Genomic DNA, 23,206 nt, shown 5'->3' with positions numbered 1-23,206 from the left:
AAAAAAAAAAAAAAAAAAAAAAAAAAAAAAAAAAAAAAAAAAATAGTGCCGTGCGTTCCGCGAGCCTATTATCATGCTGGGGGGAAGAGACAGCAGCCGCGCCACAATCAAATGTCAACTTTCACCGCCGCCATGTTTCTCATTAATCTGGCGTGACGGTTCCATCAGATCGTCTTTGACGTGTTCTGTGTGGGCGACATAATCGATCGGCTGAATCGATCTGCTGTTGGCTTCTGCTGGGTTATAGTATAACGACCTACGAGCAGTTAAGCGGTATGCCCGATGGGTCATTCAGCACAGCCATTGGCGATTTGGGTATAATAGCAATTCAGGGATCTGCATTGACAGAAGGTAAGGTCGAAATGGATCCAGTCAATGCAGTGGATCTGTGACGATTTACCGAAGTGAAAAAGAAGCATTAGTTGGATGGCTGAGCTGAACTGAGAAAGATGAAAGAAGTTGGTAGTGCGAGTTTGGCGTCTGTGCGTAATTTACACGCGGTATTGGTGTGTATTTGGCGCTTAATGCTGCGGTAAGTATATCAGCAGATCACCACTACCTCTGTACTAAGTACTCCGGAGCATGTACTTGAGTCCACAAGGGCAACTATTGAATACTGCATTTTGCCTCTGCGAGTGCATATTTGCCTCTGTGAGCGATGGATCGGATCATCTTCAGGGGCACTTGAAAAGGAAAAAGAAAAAGTTTTTTTTTTTTAAGCGGCGCAATGCTGGTGATAGGATGTTATGGTGGCGCAAAACCTCAACAGCTGAAAAAAATAATTCGCCTCGCATTGGAGCTGCCACATTCCCCCCCCCCCTCCCTCTCTCTCTCCTCCTCTATCCCAGTCCACTCGGATTCCCTAGTTTATTCCGTGACAGGATGCTAAAAAGAGGTTTGATTCGTTTTCCTTGCTAGTGTTGTGCCATCAACTGCGGGTACAGCTGCAACCTGCATTTTCACCCGCACCCCTCAGTTTTTTTTTCCTCTCCCCACCTGTTTAGAAAGACCTTGTGATTATTTACAAAAGGTGAAGTTGGTGGGTTGGCTTTAGAATAGAATTATGCCAATCGAGGACAAAGAGAGCGAGAACTAGAGGAAGAAGTCTCCGCCGGATATGGCCGTTTTTCCTCTCTTGGATACTGCTGAACGGGACTGGCTCTCCTGAGCCTGGACTCTGCATCTCATACATCATAGGGAATTGTCAACTCTAATAAAGAAGATCCTGGTCTGTTTCAGTATTTGCTGTGGACCGTGCCTTCATCGTTCTGGTCATGGTCTTTATATAGCCGTCTCCCTTCTAACTCAAGAGCAAGCAGACCCCAACTCTTCATCTCTTGTTAGTCTCAATTGGAATTTCAAGAACAGCACTCTCGTTACTTGTGACTTGATTTTCTCATTTAGCAAATTACTATTTGCCGTTCGTTACAGCAATCTTCTGAGCACCTCAGCTTGGAGCACCTTTCGTTCCCAGTCAGAAAAAGACAAGCCACACAGTTCCTGCAATGAACAGCGAGGACAGCGATTCACTCATTTCCCAAGAGTTGCAAATTACATCGACGCAAATTCTCTATCCCGTCCTCTGCTTAATTTGCCTCCTACTCCTCGTCCAGCGCATCAAACATCGCTGCAGGTGGCCCGCACTATCTTGGAGGCAAATGGACTCGCAAAAGTCCCTACCAGAGACATCTGGCGCCAGTGGCGACAAAGAGAAGCCAGCTGGCACGGCTGCAGTGGACCAACAACAGCCTATGTCCAATAGCCCCCCAAAGGATCTATCTTGCGATGTTCGCGCTCCCTTGCCATCCGCCTGTGATATCCTGCAGCCCTTGTCTTGGTGCACGCCACTGCCGTCGAGTGGCCACTTGGCCGCCATGCTAAGCCAGGAACGGCATACTGGGAGTCGACCGTCGTTGACTGAGACACCAGCGGAGCCTTTGTCCCCTGAATCCTCGACGATGCATGCCGCGCCAGGTGGCAGCGTTCATGCAAGCGGATCGCACCAAGGATTCTGTGAAAATGCAGATCAAGAGGCAAAACGGGGCCCTAGGTCAGGATCTGGGCCAGGGGCAGGATCAAGCGAGCCAGTGAAAAATCCTCAGAGTGCGTTTTTGCCTCCCTCTACCGGGATATCAAGTGATAGGCGGTCTCGCCCAGAATCTAACGTGATGTATACGGCGCAGAAGCGGAGTGAAACCGTCCAGCATCTTCAAGATACAGATGAAAATGGTGTGCGGAAGTGGAAGCGAAAGGTGGTTGAGTATAGTTGATTTTTTTTTTCCCCCTTTGTTTTTTTTTTTTTGCTTTGGCTCTCATTCCATTATGAGGGCTTCTCATGCTACGATACGCGACACGTGATCACGACGCATTGAGGAATGCCATGATTTATTAATTCCCACTCGTCTACTAGTAGTATTGGCATAATGGTACTTGTCATATCTCTACCCAAGCTCAGCTATAGTTGTAATCCGTGCTTCATACTCCATTCGTAAAACCGCTTAGTAATCAAATCGTGACATCGGAGATAGCTGTCCGTACTTCGTACGGAGTCAAACCACCACAACCTCAGCATCTCAACATACTAGCCAAACAAAATGACACTCACAGTCTTCCCCCCATCAACACTACCCCCATCCACTAAATCACCGACATCACCTGCTTCTGCAAACACTATCGCCCACGATGCCGATTCGACACTCCTAACGATAACCCCCCTTTTCGCGCGCTTGGAATATAACTTTCTCAGTAGTACTACGGATCTGAGGCCATTGGTACGAGATGAGTTTCAGCGGATGAGGGTGCAGGCTGTATGATTTTCCCGTATCCCCCCCTGTAAGGTTTTGGGTGTTAATGTAATGAGACTAGAACATTGACTACGCGCGCACGGCTCTGAATACACTCGAAAAGTCGATTACTAGCGTGAAACGTGTTGATCGGCGATCTGAGATCCAGACGGAGGTTGGGAGGAAGAGGCAGACGCTGAGGGCGTTGGAAGGTGTGCTGAGGGATGTTACTGTGCAGGCGGAGGCGCAAGCAAACCGCGACGATGATATCGAGGAAGAGGAGTATGAGGGGGAAGGGGAGTTAGTGGATATAAGTGACGATGAGGGTGATCTAAATGCGCCAGAGAAGACAGCGATGGAGGATGCGCAACCACAACCACCACCACCGGCAGAAGAAGAAGAGAAGGAAAAGACAAGCCGTGACGACTCTGCGACGGCCAATCCGCCCACATCAACTTTCCGAAATCGTGGTTTCCAGCGCCAGCACCCAACAGCGACGTCGACTTCTTATCAGACCCATGACCAACCCCAGCCAACATCACCGCCGCAACCAGACCGTGCACAAGCGCAAACAACAGAACAATCCCTCTCTACCTCCCGTCTCGAACACGAATCCCTCACTGAATCCCTCCTCTCCCTCGCTACGCAACTGAAGTCCTCCTCCACGTCCTTCCACACCTCGCTCGAATCCGAAAAATCCGTGCTGGATCGCGCTGTAGATGGGCTCGATACTACGACAACAAATATGAGTGCGGCTGAGAAGCGAATGGGGACACTGAGGAGGATGACAGAGGGGAAGGGGTGGTGGGGACGGATGATGCTCTATGCGTGGATTCTGGGGTTGTGGCTGATTGCTATTTTGATTGTGTTCTTGGGGCCGAAGTTGCGGTTCTAGAACTCGGGGCGTTTATTTATCCTACTATGTAATACTGGGAATGTGGGATCATATGTACTAGACTACAGATGCATTATTCCAATCTCAAACGCTTGCTTTACTATGACCCAATGACCGACCGGCATGACACATGAGAAGAGACATGAAGCGTACCCTGTCGTTCCCGTGCCCATTGCCCTATAGCCGTCGTCCTCGATAGGGAAAAGAAAGGAACACGAGATAAAGGAAATGATGCGTGACATAATGAGTTATACACAGGATTTGATGACGAGGGCAGGATATCCAGCTTTCAAATCAGACAGACACATAAAGGGAAATACCGGCAGAATGAGGGTTTGAGGTAACCAAATCAAAAAGGGAATCAAGAAAAAAGGAAAAATTTTCACCAAAAAAAGAAAAACACAAGGCGGGCCTCCCCATGGACGAAAATGAAACCGTAAAGCCGGGGCCCAAAGCCCGGAGAATGAAATCCACAGAAAAAAGACCCACGACTCATGCGTAGAAGAAGGAAAGAAGAGACCCCTAGGCTCTGGTCATGGAAATGGATATCGATGATGGATAAAGAGCCGCTGTATGTCATTTGAACCAAGGGGAATCACAAATGAAAAGGAAATATTAGTAAGTGGAGCAAAGGGAATGTCTCAACGCCAGGATCAAATGAGAAAAGACAAGAAATAGAAAAGAGGAAATGGCGACAAGTGGTAAAGAGCATCCAGGCAGATAAGAAAAATGGCACACTTGATATCCGTATTACAAGCCATGTAACGTGCGATCTAAATATCGAGACATCCTCAACTCCATAAGTTCTTCGCGAGGTCATTAAATGAGACCGCAGAGTCTGAGGTTCTCCTGAATGATGATATCTGGAAGCAGTCAGCAATGGAGGTTTCATGGCTAAGACAGGGGTTAAGACGTGAGGCATACCGTTGACCGCAGCCATGACGAAGCGGATTTGTGTGGTATCAGTGGCACATGTGAAGTGAGTGTAGATCTGCTTCTGCTCGGCCTGGTTCAGAGACACGAAGCGGTTGAGGATGTAGTCGCAAGCGGCGGCATAGTCGGCACCGCCCTCGTAGTCGGGGAAGTAGTTCTTCATGGGGCTGACGGGCAGCTTCTCCTTGAAACGGTCGATCTTGTTGAGGAAAAGAATAATGGAAGTCTTGACGAACCACCGCGAGTTGCAAATCGAGTCGAACAGAGTGAGCGCTTCCTGCATACGGTTGACGGTCTCATCTTCGAACAGAAGCTGGTCGTATTCAGAGATGGCGACCAGGAAAAGAATGGTGGTGACGTTTTCGAAGCAATGAATCCACTTCTTACGTTCAGAACGCTGACCACCGACGTCGAACATACGGTAGGTCAAGTCGCCAATAATGAAGGTGGTCTCAGTGATACCGGTAGTCTTGACACGAGAGCGAAGGACATCCTGGTCGGTGGGAAGGTAGTCGGGCTGAGCAATACGCTCAACAGCGTCGAAGTAGCTAGGAGAGTTAGCCTGAAAAAAAAGACTACCAGTGTGAACATTGAGAACTTACTATTTAGCAGAATCGTTCAGCTGGTATTCGCGCGAACGCTTGAAACACTCCTGAACACCCGAGTCGCGCCACAAAGCACCGATGGCATTGCCAACCTCCGGAGGAAGGCTATCACCTTCAATCTGAGCGGGTTGCATGAAGACAGTCTGTACGTGGTACTCATGGCGGGCGTCCTCGAGGGGCAATTCGAGCGACTCCATGGCTTCCAGAATAACACGCATGGACTGGACAGTGTTGCTGAAGATGATTTCCTTGAACGATTCCCGCTCATCGCGCGAGTAGCCACCCTCGTGGATGAGCTTCATCTGCTTCAGAATAGTCGACTTGCCCGATTCACCAGCACCTGCGATGGTCAGAACCTCACTTTCACCACAAACCAGGAAAGGGTGTGCCTACCCAGCAAGAGCATCTTGATTTCGTTTCTCTGCATCATCTTGTCGCGCTTAAGCTGGTTCTCAATCTCCTCGTTGCGGGCCTTGCCCTCCTTGTCCTCGGTACTCATTCCGCAACCCATTTTGGAGGTCGTGTCGTAGTGATGGTTTTATGTAAACGAAGGGTAGTAAAATCGATAAAAGGGTCGTAAAGGAAAGGTGAAGAAGCGTCTTAGAGACTAAGGCAAACAGGCAAACGTCAACACTCTGCTTAATTCTCCGCGGCGACATGCCTGTCGTACAAGCGCGACCAAGCAGATTGACTGTGTCGGAAGCAAGGGCGATTGGCAGCTCCGACGGGCCAACCGGATAATAGAATTTAGGGGAGAACAAGCATTCTGTAAAGCTCCTTCTTCATTAGGGACTTACATTTTCTCACTCAGAAGACGCGATTGTCGAAAAGAGAGGATAGTGGTAGATGGAAAGTATTCAGGGAGTTTGAAAGAACGGAGAGGAGAAAAAAGAGATATTATTATTAAGGCGTCGCAACCTCGGACGGGAAGTGGATTTAAGAGACAAAGAAGGCGACAAAAGGAATAAAGAACGGGATCTTTTTGAGGAATGGAAGCAAATCCTCAATCCAGCAGTTCGAGAACTGATGAAAAGAAAGAAAAAAGAAAAAAGAGGAACTGGAAAGGATGAAGAGAAGAAGAAGAAAAGAAGGAAGACAAGGCAGAGACACAGACAAGAGAGAAAGCCCGAAGAGTGAACAATTGAGAGTAAGGGGCGAGAGGAGGGGCTGCGCTTTGTGATTGGCTCGTTGCAGAAACGCTTAGCGTGACTCCAGTGGAGGGTTTTCATTACGCGGTTTTACAGAGGCCGGTGTTACGGGTTTGATTGGTGGACATGGCTAAGGGGCTCCCAGAAGATCCGCTCGGTATATTCATAGACCAATGATACACAGTATCCCCTATTTAGTGGGCCAAGTTAATACAGACTAATACCATACTTACAGCACCTACCTACTACGGAGACTACTTCTATCACTCTATGCAGAGTACAAGTATAGAGACTTACGAGTGTGAAGATAGCCGAGATGAAATCAGAAATCAGAAGATTCAGCAACACGAACCAAAAAAAAAAAAAAAAAAAAAAAAAAAAAACGGTTAATCTGGCCGAGAACATGATAGCTCACTCGCTCTTACTACTTGTACTTCATTTTTCAGGAGTAGTCAAGTTGCTGGTGATATTTCCGCAGATCTGCTTAACTCCGTGGTTATCTTTGCTGCAGTTTGAAAAAGGCAGAGTTGGCCCCCCTGTTATCCACTACCACTTACTCAGTTCCGAGTGACTCGTTTCGGATTGACTGAATCCAAGAATAAAGAGTGAATTAATCAAGTCTCTATACTGTTGTTCTATGTGTACGTCAGGAACGAGGTGCAAGTGATGTGTCCAGCCAGACATGTGGTTCTGACTCGTCTCCTCATACTTGCATGGTACCTTATCCACCTCCCCTTAACTGTCCGTCGATCTCTCCGCAACAATAATCTTGTCTTGCCCAGTATTTGGGGCTCATTTTACGGAATACGGAGTCAGAACAAGGCTTATGAAGCATGCAAGACCAACCCTGATATGCGCATATTTCAATTGTCTTGAATTCACTGTTTGTTCCTGGGTACCTTACTGAACCTCGGAGTGCAGATACCCCTGATGCACATCTCCACCACCAACCTTCTAGTCGCCTTCGGTGCAGATGCTGACATAAAGTCTTCTCCCGCGACTATTGTTCCAGAGTCTGAGGTCACCACATGGCATGATCTTTACGGAGTACCGAGCATTCCATGCTCGGTAACTCTATTAATATTAAAGTGGATGTGATTTCTGGTGTTCGCGGATATTGGCCCACAGTACGGATAGAGTCGATATGAATTCCGGAGTACGGACGGAGTACGGGCGGAGTACATCCTCCAGTATCCAGGGGAAGGCAGCGCTTACACCCGTATCATGCTCAACAACCTCAGGCAGATGCTAACAATCAATGATTCCGACCGACTGGTAGGATCATTCTGTCTTGTTCTTCCCGCCGAGGACGATCGGCAATGAGTCGATCGCTAAGTTATATTTGACCATGGTGGGCACTTCGCGAGCTCAAATAGATCATTTGCTCCAGTACACCATTGGTTTCGAAGTTATTGCTTATCAACACCAAGCAAATAAAGCAATGCACAGAGATTAGCTGGTCATTTACATGGACATGGTTTTCACGACTTTCGAATTCGTCACGCTACGATGGATCTATCCCTACCAGTGACAAGATCGAATGGTTGTGAGGCACTGGACCCCAGACTCCGCGATAGTATACCAAGTACGAAGTACAGTCAACGTCGCATTCGCGAAAACTCACGGAACTATTTAAGCAATGGTACCAATCAACATACATAGTGTGCTCTCTCTGCTGACCATGGCACTGAGTAATATTCCGTAGATGGGGACGAATTCCTCGTCCCATGGTTTCGGAGACAATAGCTGAAGTTTGGATTTTGAGTTCGCAGCAGGAACAAAAAGGTGTCTGCATTGTATCGGGGTTTAATAGGTTGGAGCATCTGTACAGTGCAGATATGCAGTACGCACAGTACTACAGTTCAGTAGAGCTCTATGGAGAAGATTGGATAACATCAATTCCCGAATCAAGGGACTTCACTCCGGCATCGTACATGGTGGCCACATACTCCGAAGATACCCTGGATACTTGTACAGTACAGACAAAGGAATCCAGATGGGTCCTCAATAATTGTAGCCATGGAAGCGGTAAAGAAAATGTACTAAAATGGCATGCTCCATGTAATCCACGGAACCGAGGGTTGACCCAAAGAAAAAAAAAAGAGATCGGGACGATCGACCGCCGATGCTCCGATTCCCCTTAGGCCCCAGACCAGATCTGGCCGAATTCATTTCTCTTCATTTTATTGCAAGCCTTGTTGACTCAATTGACCCGAAATTGGGTCATCATACAATTAACAAAGTTATTTAGAACATAATCGCTTATCTACAAGTATATAACTACTATGTATCACGAAATGTCCCACATGGGCCCTCGGGGTATGTACATGTCTATCGTCCTGCCAGCGCGTCTCGTCTCGTCTTGTCGCTAACACTGCCCAACGCCATACAGCCTTCAACCATGACCAAAGTAACGACTCAGAAGCCGAATATGACCGTCTCCGCGACTTAGCCAGACAAGAAGCCTCCAAGCGCGGTTCGTGCTTTCAACGGGTGCGCCTCCTTTTTCATAACATCTAGTCGCGATCAATCTGTTGATTCATTTCAAAATAGTCCCAAGATGCCTACACCAGCGGCGACGGCGCCGCGGCCAAGGAGCTCTCAGAACAAGGTAAGGCGCATGGGCGTAAGATGGAGGAATACAACAAACAAGCGTCCGAGTTTATTTTCCGTGAAAACAATGCGAATGGTCGTGTCGCGGCGGATACTATCGATCTGCACGGGCAGTTTGTTGAGGAGGCGGAGGATATCCTAGAAGAGAGGATTAAGTACGCCAAGTCGCATGGGCAGAACCATCTTCATGTGTATGTTGCTTCCTTTCGATCAGCTTCTTGCTGCGACAAAGTAGCTAATGCAAATCAATGAAACAGCATCGTCGGCAAAGGAAACCACTCCGCGAACCACGTCCAAAAAATCAAGCCCCGTGTCGAAAAGGTCTGTCGCGAGATGGGCCTGCAGTACGCCACCGAGGAAAACGCCGGTCGTATCTACGTTAACCTCACCGGTGGTGCCGCCGATCTGGGCTCCGTTCCTTCGCCTTACGACCACCAGCACCAGCAACAGTCCTCGCACCACCAATACCCCAGCCAGCAGTATCATCAGCAACCGCAGCAGCAGCATGGCGGACAGAACCAGCAGCAGGACGGGGTCGAGCAGGTGGTCAATGCTGTCTTGCCGCGTGTATTGCGCAAATTGGAGAAGGCTTGCTGTGTGGTTATGTAAAGAGAGGCAACGTGTCGTCGTTTCGCTACGGTTTCGCTATGTTATTATGCTATATTGGTATCTATACTTGATACGATTGACGCTTTTTGATATGATGAGATTTTCATCTCATTGGATTGGTATACCCCGGGCTTTTTGGTTATCTGCTCAGTTTCAGTATCTATATACCTGCGGGAATGGTTTCTGTTTACTAGGTTTCAGACACTTTATATATATAAAGAGATATTATTTCCCATGTTCTCATTTCGCTTTTAGAATACAAATCCAGGCTTACATCAAGGGTATATGTAACGGTAACCAATGGCAAAGCATAATCCAAACACGTTCGAAAACAAAAAAGGAATCATCGAGCCTCATTTAACGTGGTCTCCGTGATCTTATCCAGAATAGCTCGCACCATTGCCCCATCGCCCTGTGTATCACCACTGGAGTCGATCTCATCGATCAAGGTTAACGCCCGACCACGCAGATCCTGAACCACCTGTCGCGTATATGCAAAACTCCCTGTACTCTCCATATAACTTGTCGCGTACAACTTCACCTCCTCATCCTTAGTCTTCTGCTTCAGGATACTGATGAGCTGGTGGTTCCCCGGGTCTGACTGTATACTATGGATAATAGGAAATGAAAACTTCCCCTCTGTCAAATCCTCACAAAGGCCCTTGTTCTTGGTATATGTTGTATTTGACAGATTCAGATAGTCATCACAAATCTGAAATATCAACCCCATCACATTCACCAAGCTCACACAATCCTTCCCCGTGCTGCTCTGAGCTTGCATCAGTTTCACTGCGAGTCTGAAGAGACCGCCAGTTTTGTTCCCAACCATTTCTAGGTATTCATTTTCGCTGGGGCAGGTGAGGGTTTCGCGCCAGAAAAGGTCCATTCCTTGGCCGCGGTGCAGGTTTAGGAGTTCTTGGGTGTAGATGTCAATAGAAGTGGGACTGTTAAGCTTCTGGGCTTCTTGGAGGGCAAGGAAGTAGACGTAGTTGGCGGAGTTGATGGTTTGCGCAGTGCCAAAGATGTTATGCGCTACGGGGATTCCGCGTCGGAGGATGGAGTTGTCTTCAACGTCGTCGATCCTACATGGAAGATCCATTAGTCTCAGTTCTAGGATAGAAAGAAACTTTTCGGGTAGATAAGGTTCAAACAGAGGCAACCTACAGCAAAGAAGCTGTATGAAGCATCGCCACCACCCTGTTGATGATGGTCAGAGTTTCTGGAGGGACCTTCAGCCATGCGTTGAAGGCATGGATGAGTTGCCGCCTAATATCTTTTCCTGGATGCTGCTGCATATATTCGTATGGCCCCATCAGAATCCGCTCATTTTTCTCTGACCACTGTCCGTCTTTATGTTTGGCGCCATCTAAGCTTGACCGATTCCGCTTGTGTCTGCCCACGCCGTCCGAGACAGAGGTATTCGTGGTCTGCAAAGGCCCTCCATTCATTTCTGTTGGCCTAGAATCCATATTATAATCTTCAGGTTTCGGTATTATTATGTCTGCTGTGCGATTTGTGGTCGAAGCGCCTTGTTTGCTGGATCGCATGTGCTGGCGGAACTGCCACTGATGACGACAAAATGCAGGGGCGGTCAGCAAATCTGTGCTAGAGCAGTCAACGTCCTAGCGCTATATTTAATATTTTGGTCTCGCTACTTATTAACAAAAAAGAAAGAACGAAAAAGAGACGTTGAGATGCATGGGAAAAAAGAAGATATATTGTGGTTTGGATGGAGGGGGCAGAGATTGGATATCACATGCACCCCGCATATGCGCTGCGCAATGCAATGCCATTATTTCACTCTCGTGACATCCCAAGAAAGCTCCTAGGTACCATGTAATACTCCGTAGCCGTTATTATCTGGCATGAAGTCATTAATTGAGCCGTTTTATGTCGATGAAACCGACCGCTGCAAGGATAGCGTAATTGTATGACTGGATATGGTCCGTGTGAGGACATTCCTCCTTGATAGACCGCAAGGTCAGCCACCAGCTGAAGAAAGACAACAAGCCATTGCCAGTTGGCAAAGAATGGGCCCTGTTCATTGATACGGTCCAATAAGCCTTCTCCATTCATATTCCGATCCATCAAAGACCCTTCACCTGGTCCAAACGGGAATCAATCGACAAACAGGGCGCTGGGTCACCCGGGGCAACGACATTGAACAAGGAAGCTAAGATAAAAGAGGATCCATGATTGACGCTCGTCCCAGGAAACGAATCAAGGCATTGGAGAATTTATCGGAAGTGAGCGCGAAAAGAAGATTATATTAAGTGGGAATCGAAAACTGGGGACGCGGTGAGCATCGACTATCCGAACCAGATCTTATTTATTTTTTGTATAGTTCCCGCTCATCCACTACGATCACTTTTAATATTCCTCTCTACATATTTCTTTTATCGGGTCACATGCTTTATTCTTTGCTTTATTCTACTTCCTTATAGTTTCCTTAGCTTCATTTACTATCCGGTTCCCGTCTAGTGTTACTCTGAAACCTCATGGAGACGTTGTTGGCCCATTCGTTCGATTACCTCTCTTCATACGAGCCCAGCAAAGTACGCAAAGGCCTGCGTCAGGTTGAGGGTCTTCTCGCACAGATATGTCTCTCCAAAGCGAAACAGTCGTCAGTCGTGCGGAAAAGGTCGATGATGGGAATGGGTTCGCCCCAGCCGGCTGCTAGACCGCTATCAGAGATCAAAGACGACCCTGCGTTTCGGGAGTTTTTCAAATTACAAGAAGGGTTTCAGTGGAATGGTAAGCCTTATCGCACGGCCTTATTTATCTCAGATAGATTGAAACTGACGAACCTAGTGGCGATGCGACTGGTCACTTGTTTAGAACATTTGTTAGGCCGGGGGAGCAATGGCACCAACGACCTGCTCATCCTTGCAACTCTCGACCTCATCCAAGGTGCTCTTCTTCTACATCCGCCGTCGCGAACTCTTTTCGCCCGTGAAATCTACATGAACCTCCTCCTTGACCTCCTCGATCCGATTAATTGCCCCGCAATCCAATCTACAACCCTCCTCACCCTCGTGACGGCCTTGCTGGACAACCCGGCCAACACACGCACCTTTGAACAGCTCGACGGTCTGCTCACAGTGACATCCCTGTTCAAGCAACGCGCAACATCACGAGAAGTTAAGCTGAAACTTGTCGAGTTCCTCTACTTCTACCTGATGCCCGAGACCCCCACCAATCTCCCCAGCCCGGGGATGCAGCGCAGAGGTCCACATTTGCGGAGCCCCAAAGGAAGTCGTCACTCAGCAAACGGGAACCGCAGCACGCGCACGACAGACGAGAAACAAGCGCTGCTGGGGAGATATCTCAATAACGTGGCGGACTTGGTTGAAGATCTCAAGGAAACGGCACCTTTTGGAGCCACTGTTTACTGAGGTGGATTACGGGATACGATATGCTACGCACGATGTTGACGGTCTCGTTTATGAGCTTTGCATTTGAGCGAGGGAGTGGGTGTATTTTGCTTACGTTGTTTGGATTATGCCTGTTAGGTCTGGCTACACATTACTTTTTTCTTCCATTTTCCTCTTGCTTTCTTTTGGATTTTCCTATTCCCATTCTATTTGTCCCCGTCAGGCACGGAAGTTTGCGTTTTATTCGATCCTTTGGCCCTTACTCGTCTGATCATTATGCTATGGAATTCTATTTGAGACGGTTTCGTTGGTTATGAATTTTATCTGCTTGCAATTGAGATCACATCACCTAACGTGGACGATATCGTGTCGTCTTACATCAAACCTCCGCGTCATAGGGCTAGGGCGTATCATGGTAACGGAAAACAGCACGAGAGCCAAGCGAGGGCAATTTAGTACTTTGATGTTCATGGCACATGAAATACGCAAGACTCAAGTTCCCTAAATCTCAAGTTTTTCTTCTATTCCTCCTTTTATTCTACCTTGAAAAAGATGTGTATAAGAGTAGAAGTTAATTCCGCATGACATAGTATCACATAACGCTGGTAATATACATGAGCTTTGAGAAAGAGAAAAGGCGCCTAAAAGTATTTTAATAATCGCTCCCGATGCTGCACCAAATTCTTATACTTCTTCAACAACTGTCCCAGCCGATTCTGCTTCCATCCCATTCCCTCATCCATGATCAGATGCGTGTATGCGAAGACACTAGCATCAAACAGCCCGGGCTTTGGGCGGTCGAAGAAGTTTTGCTGGTTCCCTAATAATGTCGACAGAGCCTCGAATGCATTATCTGCTTCTGCTTCCAAATCACTAACATCAATGTATTTGTACGACTTGAGGAGCTCGTCGCGCGCGGCTTGTCGGAGCTGGTAGCTTAGAGCGGACTGGACCACCAAGCTGGTAGTTACTGGGTCAACGTATAGCGTCCGTGCAACTGCGTCAAAATTTTCCGGGTCTAGATACAAGGCGTATAACTAGATGACCATATGTGAGTTCTAGGGACGTTCGAGGACATAGTGAAATGAACATACCCAAGCATTCCGTATCCGGTGATCCAACAGAGATGCGTAAACGTCAAATCGGACATTAAGCTGCTGCTCCTCTTCACAGTGAACCTGTTCAATGGCCCATTTTTGCACTTTGCCGGCTGGAATTGGGACGTGTGTGTTCAATGGAAGGGCGGGAAGGACGAAAGGGAGGGCTCCCGTCGGAGATGCGTGGTTGTTTGAAGGTATGACCTCAAAGTCAATGCCAACGAATTTCAGATACGCCTGTAACACCAATAAAGTTGTTTATTAGTTTTTTACGGCCATGTCTGTAGATAAATAATGGCACCGTACTAACCTGCCACTTGAGACATTGCGGGTTGAACGACGGTCTCCCACGCCGGGCATTCGTCGTGTCTGTGAATATAAACAACCGATTTCCCTGTGTGTTTGTCCCTGTCCGTTCAGGGAGACCATTCGGAGGATATGTGGTCAGAGGAAACCGGTCGAAGATGCGTTTTATCGGGGCAGGGACGGAGAAGAATTCGCGGGTGCGCGCAACGACATTGTCCGACATTGCGAGGGTTTCCGTAGCCATGTAGAGGGCGGTGTATGAAGTTTCAATCTGTCTTGACGAGACTCGAACATCAACAGATCCCTTTTGAGTCTAGTGAAAATAAAGCTCACCGCGCAATATCATAGTCGTTAGAAGTTAATTGATTACAGCCCGGTTCCGCGGCGACTATAACTCACCGCCTTCAGGAACCGGGCAATTGCGAGATCCCGGCAGAAAAACCGCGACCCCGCGATTATTATCGAGTGAATCAGCATACTACATAGTTACCACTGCAGGGATTATTTATCCAATTTCCCTCTCTGGACGTTCAAGCATTGCTAGCGGGGTTGTCGGGTCTTCCCGTTGCCATCTTTCATTGTGGTTCACGCCATTTTCTTATTTATCTTTATCCGACCTTTATTAGTATTTCCACCGCATGATCCGCCCGATATCTCTTGACCGACCTTGTCGCACCCCAGTAACACATCTCCCGGGGTTGTTTGGACTGAAGCATAGTCTGTTTGCGTTTTTTTGGCTTATATTCAATGAAAACCGAGGGGCTTTAAATTAAGGAACCGGGTTCTATGGTCGCAGATGTCATCTTAAGCCCTGTAAAGAACCGATCGCTCATTCATTATGCCGCTCGACGAAGAGGGCGCAAAGTGGTCCTGGTACGAGTCCTCGCCTAAATTTAGCATTTACATATACTAATAAATCTATGGTTTCCAGTGAACCATGTATCCGGGGCCATCGATCGTCAAAATGCCAGCATTTCGATCGACTGATGATGAAAGTCCCGAAGGCTGGACGCCCGTTGGCCAAATGCCCCCATCCCAAAGGAACATGCAGTTGTAAGAAGACATATGCAGTGATGGTTCGCATTCCAAAAGGTCTGCTTCTTAGCCGCCATCTATGTCATGTTCGCGTGTGCTTACTGTTGTCCTAGGATCAACCTGCATGTGTCGACCGTTGTACGAGGTGCCTATTAAAGATGAAACCGATCAAGCGTCTACCCGTTCGACGACAACGCCAATCACGATCGCCCCGGCTATTACTCCAAGCCCGGCTGCGCCAACTCCTCCGCCCGCTGTAGGAAAGATCCAGAAAGCTGGAAGAAGGCAGAGCAACCTTCAGGCGGCACCTGAAAACATTGCTAGAGCGTTGGAATCCATTGCCAAAGCGGAAAACCAGCGTTCTGATAACGGTGCACCCAGTGATTTGCCTTTGTATACGCCGCAGAACCAAAGCGTTCCGGTCTCTTACGGTCCCTTGGGCCAACAACAGCCAAATGTGACCCAGGACCAAGCCTATGACATTAGCAGAGTCACAGCCTCTGAGAGTAAAAGTTGCTGCTCAGGCAAAGCGGCCACTATACCAACTCAACCGCCACCTGAGAAGCTATCTCAACAAGGTTCTTGTTGTGGAAAGCAAGAACCGAAAGTAGAACAACACGGCACATTCAAACCTGGACCAGAAGAAAACGGCACCGACCATAATGCAACATCAAACGGTTCAACAGCAAATGACTTACCTTACCCTCCCTTCCCTGCACCAACATGGCAGGATTTCCATGCCCCTGGCCACAATATTTTGGTTCAACCCTTTCCGGTGCATCAGCCACAAACTCAAGCACCCGCTTATTTTCCACCTCCATACGCGACAGCGTCGGGCTATCCGTACCAAAACATGCCACACAACGTTGGATTCACACCAATGGTCATGCCGGCTTTTTCGTCGACACAACCTCAGAGCATTCCGCATACATCGCCCACTGCTGATTGCTCGGAGCACATATGTCATTGCGGTGATGGTTGCCAGTGCCTGGGGTGCGCCTCTCATCCATTCAACAATACGACAAGACAACATGTTCAAGAAATGGGTCTTATAGTAGGCATCAATGGTGAAGAACAAAACCGACACACTCCATATTCCACGAATGCCGCCCCAACGCCGTTAGACTATTCCGTTACCGCCATGAACCATTACTCAGGACAGACTCATTCCCACCAGATGGGCGGGGGCTACTCGCCTCACCTTGGCTATGCACCAGATCATTTCATGGAACCCTCCCAGTACTATACACTGGAGTACCCTGTGGGATTGCCAAGTTCCTGCTCCGATGTGACTGGTAGTTGCCAATGCGGGAATGACTGCAGCTGCGTTGGCTGTCTTACGCACAGCGGTCACAATGGTTTTACCTTCCAGCCGGTTCCAACAGAAAGTGTTGGCTTCCACGCCAGCCCACCGGCTCAGCAGTCGAGCCCCAAATTGTCGAGAGATCCCTCTGCTCCTTCGCCTAGTCTGTAGCCAGTCTTTGTTTGGTTTCACGGCTTGGTGGGAATACTCTTACTTTCAACAGATTTCCAATTCGTATTAATGATCATCATGATACCCCTGCGATAGATACCTGAAGCCAAGGTTATTGGGCAAGTTTTTCTTTTCTTTTGTTTTTTTTTTTTTTTTTTTTTTTTTTTTTTTTTATCTCGTGTGTCTGGTGCTTGGGTTCGACTTGAAAACGGGAACATCTATGGCGTTATTCTCCTCTCTTCTGTTTGAGTCTGCTTTTTATCCTTATATATTTGCATTACTTTGCAATTTTCATAGTTCTCATCAAGTCTTATGGTCAGGATTCTGGGCTCCTTGGAAGCTCCTAGAACTGACCTTGAATATATATATCGAATAATAGAATATTTTCCGTCATTGAGTAGGATTAACCTCAAAAATATTGGCTCACATAAGTATTTTATCGAAAATACTGGATCTACAATCGGATAATACTTATGATACGGAGTAGAGAGCACAGAGATAGGAAGAAAAAGAGTAAATCATCACCATGCTAAAGTCAGGCTCATACAGAATATAAAGAAGCAAGGACACCTCATTTTGCCAATGGGCCTCCATCTAACTTGTTCGCAGCTGTACAGGTATCGTACATAATAATTTTATCCATCTACCGACGCAGCGCATCTCTCAGAGGTGAGTCACCCCGGCGGAAGGAAGCTACATACTTGTTAGTCAAATGCCATAAACACCCCGGGGATTGTTGACATACAGTCTGCCTCTTCCCACGCACGTCCAGCTCCGAAACCAAGACCGACCCACGCGGGCCACGCTCTGCGCTTGAACAGGAGAACCGAGAAGACAACACCAAACGAGAGACCGAGCGAGGAACGGATAAGCATCGAGGATATGGCGCGATCCCACTAGACATAGGAAAAGAGGGCCGTATTAGCTGACTGTTTAACGGAGGGGCACGTGAGTGTAGTGTTCAATTGGCGTTGCAGATTTCTCTTCTGCCCGTCCAATGCCTATCAAAAACATGTCTCGGGTATGCCACTGATATGAAAGATAAATCTAGCACAATATGATGCTGTACCTTTTCATTCAGCAGGGCCTCGCTGACGGGCTTGGTTGATCTCTGGACCGGCACAACCGGCTTGGGTTCGTTGGAGTCGGCCATTGCGATAGTAATTCTAGTCGAGAGATGTCTCTGTTAATCCTTTTATCGAGTCAATCGAGTGTAAGTCCACTTACTATCTGCAACAAGCAAGAAAATACGGCAGGTTTTGGTGATGGCGGAGTAGGAATAGGTCGGGTGCGATGTCCGTCTCGGGCAGAGCTTCTGCCGGGCGAAGGCGGTCGGAAAAACTAGGCGTTTGAGGAGGCGTGCCGGCGTTTCTGTCGTCAGTCGGGCTTCTTTTTTTTTTTTTTTTTTCTTTTCTGTCTTCCAGTTCTTTCTGTTTTATATGTGCTGCACTCAGACAGTATAGAACAAGACTTTTTGGTTGCAGATGTGCCAGACGATTGAAATACCTGGGAGCATTCTTTAGACCAAGTCGTCTGGTTTTTCTTTCGTGATGCCGTCGGTTGCGGAGGTGAGTTTTTGAGTTTCCTATCAGAGATCTGGGGCAAGAGGAATGCGGCTAATGGCTGTGCTTATTTGCAGCGTCCACGCTCGTCGCAAGAGGCCCTGCTGCGACTAGAAAAGGGCACCGCCTCGCCGACTAGCCAACTCAACGAGGCAACCCAAATCATCGGTCTTGATCTGGCTTTATGCGCCAGTCATCCGGAAATCAACAGAGCCGCGAAAATCCGACACAATGCGGCCCCGAAGGAAGAGTGGGTTCTCCGGTGGCTTTTGAAGAAGCTGAGGACAGGGAAGAATTACCGTGTTGAGTCGGCTTCGTTCTTACTTCTACGGCAACTCGTGGATCTTATACCCCCGAAAACCTTGGCAACGACATTGAAGGACCAGAAGTTCCTTGTGGTTCTGAACGATACGATTTCCGACCTGGAAGAAGATATTTTTGCTAGTGTTGAAAATGGTACGGTAGAGTTCTTGTGCTCGGAGTCGGAGTCCAGCCAGACGGTGGAGGATATGCCGGAGCAACGGTCGAAGCGTGATAAGAAGGGAACAAAGAGGAAGAGGGCCGGTCAAAATGGTGATGGGAACCAAGGGGATGCGATGGATATCGACGAATCGCCGCAGTCTCCAGCCTCATGTTTTTTGACTTTCATCCGCTTGCTGGACTGCCTTTACAGCATCGTGACGCTAGCAAATCGCACGCTTGTCCTTGATGAAGTAGCTAGTTCTCACCTGAAGCATGCGCTTAGAGGTGAACCGGAGTCGGTTGCTACGTTGTTGTCCAAATCGTTCAGATTGGCTGCTCTCGCTACTACCCAGTTTTCGCACGGACGAAAGACGACTGATCTCCAGCACTTGCTCTACGTTCTTCCGGCAATTTTGGAACTGTGGGAATTAAGGTCATCCCGCCGAGATTATTCAGAGAACAATTCCAGCAATGATTGTTTTGCGAAGCACTGTTTTCAACATGCGATGCGACTTCAGCATTGCGTGCGTTCCGCTCAACTCGACACTGATGAGAGAGCGCAGGTGCTGCAAGGAGTTGAGCGCATCATTGCACGTCATGTTGTGCTTCCTGCACGTGAAGGCTTCTTCAAGAGAGGAGGTTCAGGGATAAATTATTCTTCAGCTGATCCGGACTGGACTCCCGTCAAGCCAATTACCGATGCATTGAAGCCGATTCTCTGTGACACTGTCTCCGCCACAGAGAAGACTACAGAGAGAGCAGATGTTATGAAAAAGAAAGGTCTTTGGAAGACAGCCGAACTCCTACCCAACTTTTTCGAAATTGCGTCGCGTTCTGTTCCTCGGGACACCTTCCGGCTCCAGACACACGAAGCTCCTTGGTTGGAGACTTTGTTCGTTGCCGTGGCCGAACTTGAGTTCTCCATTACCAAAGAGGATAACCCAGCTACGTACTCTTCTGACTTTGTACTGCTTCTCGAACGACTATTCCGTGTGGTCCTTGATCGGAAAATTCAACTATCTCTGCACACCCTACTCACCCATGCTGCATACACTGGTCTCCTTAAGAACGAGCTAGCACAAGTTCACTGGAACCTGACAGCGTTGCTCATTGAATTAGGTGTCGACATTTTCCTGCCGAATTCTGGCCTTCCGGATGCTGTAAATCTCTTGAATGCTTTGTTCCAAAAGATTTTGCTTCATTGGAAGAGCAACGAGTCCCACCTGGATCCCCATTACGAACTGATCAAGAGTGGGATTGTGATTCCTTTGCTGCGGGGGTTCACATCTGCGAGAGATTTACCGACATTTATGCAGTTATGGTACGAACAGCTCATTGCTGTGGAGGATAGCCGTTCTCAAAACAGCAAGTTAGGTTCTTTCACAGTATGGGAAGATGATGATTTGTGCAACGTCTACAGTGAAGTGATGCAAAACCCTCTCACTAATGCACACTTCCAAGCGCAATTGCGAGCAGCTTCGGTCGAGATTCAGCACGAAGATGGTCGGGTGTCCGACTCAGCCGGGTCCTATGCGCAGTTCGTGATATTGGAAGCGGGAATGAGAAGGCGAAACTTGAATTTTGAAGACGCCAACGAACATTTGCACTCTATCATCGGAATTGCAACCTCGACCTTATCCTCTAAGCAAACGCTGCATTGGAGATGGCGGCTATGGAGATTTGCTCGGGATTTATTGGAGAACAATCCGCAGTCCACCGATAATTCCTTCGGCCACGCCGTGATGAAATTGACCGATGTTGCTGCAAAGGCCATTCAGCGGCACCGCAAAGACCAAATGAAGAAGCCACGTGCAGCATTGGAGTCTTTTGAAGCCTATCGATTTTCTCTCGTGGCTATCAAGGAGTCTATCGATTCAGTTGGTTTAGACAAATTCAATGCACTCACTCGCGATATTGCAGACTTCTGTGAAGTTATTACCAAAGAGGATGCGTTGGGCTCCATGGCCTCGCCATGGAATGGTCGCGCCGAAACTCTTGATCTCCAGTCCTCGCTTGCTTTGGGGTATTTCCTGACACTCGTGAGAAGCCCGAGTGTTTGGAGCTTGATCAAATACGACATTAGGCGCTCCCTGTTTGAACATATACTGTCGCTGGCTGCTTCGCAGTACCATGCATCTTCAACTGGATTGGAGAGAGCTCCGTTTCATGCGAGATTCCTTCAAGCTTGGGCCAGTGTGGTGTGTCATGAATACCTTCTCAACGCGCCAAGCATTACTAGTGACTTGATTTTTGTGCTTTCGGAACACATAAAGAGCGATGTTTCCAACCGCAAGTTTTACGTTGAGAGTCTGCAGAGGATTCCCGCCCCCTTGGTTACTCGCCGCCAGAGGGCGGTCCTTTTGGACTTGCTACAAGATGTCATTCGCCAGGAGGATAACCCACTGGAGATTACCGTTGGTATGTTGTCGTTGATGGCCAAGTTGGCTGGTATGCCCAAGTCCGGAGCAGCTTTGACCAGTGATTGGGAACCTACGTGGAACGCTGCCAAAGCGGTTACTCTGCAAGGCACCGAAGTTGATCTCCAAATTATGAAAGCATTCCGGCACTTGCACAAGGCGGTTATCGCCAAGTTGCTTGTTCTCTCGGACGAGGACCGAAGCAAGCTGTTCAAGAAGATGTACCGTAAAGTCACATCTAAGGCGTCTAAATTGAAATCCATCAACCGCGACTCCATGGACTGCTTCTTTTTGCGGATTTCGCTGTCGCAGTTGTGGGTTCATCGCCAACAACTGTCCGGAGTACTAGACGAGATGGAGCTTGCAGCCTGCCGCCAGAAGGTGTTCGATCTAGTTGTGGCGGAAGTGAAGTCTGTTAAGGATCAATGCAAAAAGCAGAAATTGGAAGACACAATCACCCTGATCAAGGTTCTGGATGCGCTGGAAGACTTTGAAGACCTGGCCACCGACAATGTCGAGGTGGACAAATTCTTATCGAAGATCGAGAGTTATGTTGAGAAATCGATCGACTCCGAATCCCCCTTGAGAAGACTTATCCGCCGTCGAGTGCTGGTTGGCCGAGGAGGAGTGGACAAGGATATCACCTCACCTATCATGCAGGTCGCTGAGATTCTTCCCTTGCAGCAATTGTACGGCGAACAGCAGCAACTCTTCATCCGTGCTACATTGGAACGGTTCCGATCCATGTCCGTGGATAATCTAACTGGAGTCATTCATCAAATTCGAAGTATCGGATTTGAAGGAGACAACGCCGCCTACCGCTTGCTTGTCGCCAGTCTGGCAGTTGCTTCGATGCCGGCTATCGAGGACAAGGAAAGCGCCGCAGCAAAGGAACTGTCATCACTGTGCACTGCGGTTACAGAGTCGATGCCTCGTAGCCTGAGTATCGAGCATTTCACATTTTCTACGGAATGCTTGGACATGCTTCTCCGTACTCATACACGCTGCATCGCGCAGTGGAACATTGACAATGTTTTGGCCGCGATTGCGGTCGCTGCCTCCAAAGCAGGCCCTCGGATCAACACAGACTACGCCGCTCCGATTTACGTCCGCCTTTGTCGGTTGATGGGTGTACTTCTGGGTCTGCATCGCCAGAAGCTTGGAGGTCGTTTCCACCTGATTCTTCCAGCCATGCAGCGGTTGCTGAACTGCCTGTATGCGCGATCTCGGAAACGGAGTCGATCCATGCGATTAGAGAAGGGATCGACCGAGCAGCCGCTCTGGCTCGCACCGTTGCAGGCATCGCATGCTGTGCATTTTACCCGCTTACTCACCTCCCTCTGCGACCCAACCGTGTCCGCCGTATCGCGACCCACCCAGTCCGGTCATGGAGGACAAGAAGGCCTGACAGATCAGACGAAGAAAGCCAAGCGGATCGCAGGTCAGTACCTTCAGTACCTGATTATGGAGTACGCGCAGAGCTCCCTACGCGGTTCCATGACGCCTGAAGTGAAAGCGGCGATTCTTCCAGGATTGTACACGGTATTGGATGTGATGTCGCGAGAGACGATGCGGGCATTGAACGCAGGATTGGACGCATCTGGACGGTCAGTGTTCAAGACCTTGTACGATGATTACATGAAGTTTGGAAAGTGGAACAAGGGGTGATACTGTATGCATACTGTACTTCCGGAGACTGTATATTTTGCATGAGATACCATTAATGCATTAGAATAGAGAATCAACTAGTATTATTAATGATTCCAAGTGCATAGGCTGATTTGATTATTGCACTACACTACACTACGGCGAAACATCCCACTCATACAGGATTCATCTATATTCAAGACCAATGTTAAGTGGGACTTAAGCTCAGCTCTTCGCACCGCGATC

General features: G+C 48.3%; 11 protein-coding genes across 11 annotated transcripts; 7 read left to right on the top strand and 4 right to left on the bottom strand.

Moving 5' to 3' along the window:
- The first annotated feature begins 437 nt into the window (after positions 1-437).
- EURHEDRAFT_192016 (uncharacterized protein) lies at positions 438-970 on the top strand. The gene has a single exon (XM_040777912.1). It carries the CDS (start codon positions 583-585, stop codon positions 916-918), a length of 336 nt encoding a protein of 111 aa, XP_040636069.1. The 5' UTR covers positions 438-582; the 3' UTR covers positions 919-970.
- Positions 971-1,584: 614 nt separating this feature from the next.
- EURHEDRAFT_415506 (uncharacterized protein) lies at positions 1,585-2,435 on the top strand. Its single transcript, XM_040782710.1, has 2 exons — positions 1,585-2,103; positions 2,184-2,435. Exons 1-2 carry the CDS (start codon positions 1,659-1,661, stop codon positions 2,192-2,194), a joined length of 456 nt encoding a protein of 151 aa, XP_040636068.1. The 5' UTR covers positions 1,585-1,658; the 3' UTR covers positions 2,195-2,435.
- Positions 2,436-2,594: 159 nt separating this feature from the next.
- On the top strand, positions 2,595-3,678 carry EURHEDRAFT_517658 (uncharacterized protein; the record flags this gene model as incomplete). The annotated part of the gene is made up of 2 exons (XM_040786585.1): positions 2,595-2,807; positions 2,866-3,678. 2 exons carry the CDS (start codon positions 2,595-2,597, stop codon positions 3,676-3,678), a joined length of 1,026 nt encoding a protein of 341 aa, XP_040636067.1.
- Positions 3,679-4,497: 819 nt separating this feature from the next.
- On the bottom strand, positions 4,498-5,727 carry gpaA (guanine nucleotide-binding protein subunit alpha gpaA; the record flags this gene model as incomplete). The annotated part of the gene is made up of 4 exons (XM_040784828.1): positions 4,498-4,541; positions 4,603-5,159; positions 5,214-5,556; positions 5,610-5,727. 4 exons carry the CDS (start codon positions 5,725-5,727, stop codon positions 4,498-4,500), a joined length of 1,062 nt encoding a protein of 353 aa, XP_040636066.1.
- A 2,787-nt stretch (positions 5,728-8,514) lies between these two features.
- EURHEDRAFT_485057 (Smr domain-containing protein) lies at positions 8,515-10,035 on the top strand. The gene is made up of 4 exons (XM_040785547.1): positions 8,515-8,683; positions 8,757-8,857; positions 8,918-9,168; positions 9,235-10,035. The coding sequence occupies exons 1-4, from the start codon at positions 8,650-8,652 to the stop codon at positions 9,584-9,586; spliced, it is 738 nt and encodes a 245-aa protein (XP_040636065.1). The 5' UTR covers positions 8,515-8,649; the 3' UTR covers positions 9,587-10,035.
- EURHEDRAFT_462848 (FPP/GGPP synthase family protein) lies at positions 9,930-11,034 on the bottom strand (the record flags this gene model as incomplete). The annotated part of the gene is made up of 2 exons (XM_040784836.1): positions 9,930-10,668; positions 10,751-11,034. 2 exons carry the CDS (start codon positions 11,032-11,034, stop codon positions 9,930-9,932), a joined length of 1,023 nt encoding a protein of 340 aa, XP_040636064.1.
- Positions 11,035-12,084: 1,050 nt separating this feature from the next.
- Positions 12,085-12,981, top strand: EURHEDRAFT_380177 (cell division control protein 14; the record flags this gene model as incomplete). The annotated part of the gene is made up of 2 exons (XM_040779254.1): positions 12,085-12,340; positions 12,398-12,981. The coding sequence occupies 2 exons, from the start codon at positions 12,085-12,087 to the stop codon at positions 12,979-12,981; spliced, it is 840 nt and encodes a 279-aa protein (XP_040636063.1).
- A 482-nt stretch (positions 12,982-13,463) lies between these two features.
- Positions 13,464-14,829, bottom strand: EURHEDRAFT_415500 (putative mitochondrial outer membrane protein (Sam35)). The gene is made up of 3 exons (XM_040782709.1): positions 14,368-14,829; positions 14,055-14,294; positions 13,464-13,997 (listed from the first exon to the last, which is right to left on the bottom strand). The coding sequence occupies exons 1-3, from the start codon at positions 14,605-14,607 to the stop codon at positions 13,602-13,604; spliced, it is 876 nt and encodes a 291-aa protein (XP_040636062.1). The 5' UTR covers positions 14,608-14,829; the 3' UTR covers positions 13,464-13,601.
- A 372-nt stretch (positions 14,830-15,201) lies between these two features.
- On the top strand, positions 15,202-16,872 carry mac1 (putative copper-activated transcription factor GRISEA; the record flags this gene model as incomplete). Its single annotated transcript, XM_040784812.1, has 3 exons — positions 15,202-15,236; positions 15,295-15,455; positions 15,512-16,872. 3 exons carry the CDS (start codon positions 15,202-15,204, stop codon positions 16,870-16,872), a joined length of 1,557 nt encoding a protein of 518 aa, XP_040636061.1.
- Positions 16,873-17,299: 427 nt separating this feature from the next.
- On the bottom strand, positions 17,300-18,174 carry EURHEDRAFT_415498 (MICOS complex subunit MIC10). The gene is made up of 4 exons (XM_040782708.1): positions 18,100-18,174; positions 17,942-18,038; positions 17,618-17,768; positions 17,300-17,565 (listed from the first exon to the last, which is right to left on the bottom strand). Exons 2-4 carry the CDS (start codon positions 18,023-18,025, stop codon positions 17,516-17,518), a joined length of 285 nt encoding a protein of 94 aa, XP_040636060.1. The 5' UTR covers positions 18,026-18,038; positions 18,100-18,174; the 3' UTR covers positions 17,300-17,515.
- A 248-nt stretch (positions 18,175-18,422) lies between these two features.
- Positions 18,423-22,981, top strand: EURHEDRAFT_517650 (ribosome biogenesis protein URB2; the record flags this gene model as incomplete). Its single annotated transcript, XM_040786584.1, has 2 exons — positions 18,423-18,440; positions 18,512-22,981. 2 exons carry the CDS (start codon positions 18,423-18,425, stop codon positions 22,979-22,981), a joined length of 4,488 nt encoding a protein of 1,495 aa, XP_040636059.1.
- Positions 22,982-23,206: the final 225 nt, after the last annotated feature.

Source organism: Aspergillus ruber, assembly GCF_000600275.1.
Source record: "Aspergillus ruber CBS 135680 unplaced genomic scaffold scaffold00027, whole genome shotgun sequence".
NCBI classification, from domain to species: Eukaryota; Fungi; Ascomycota; class Eurotiomycetes; order Eurotiales; family Aspergillaceae; genus Aspergillus; species Aspergillus ruber.
The sequence above is the reverse complement of the archived record's forward strand: the minus strand, read 5'-3'. Positions and strand labels throughout refer to the sequence as shown.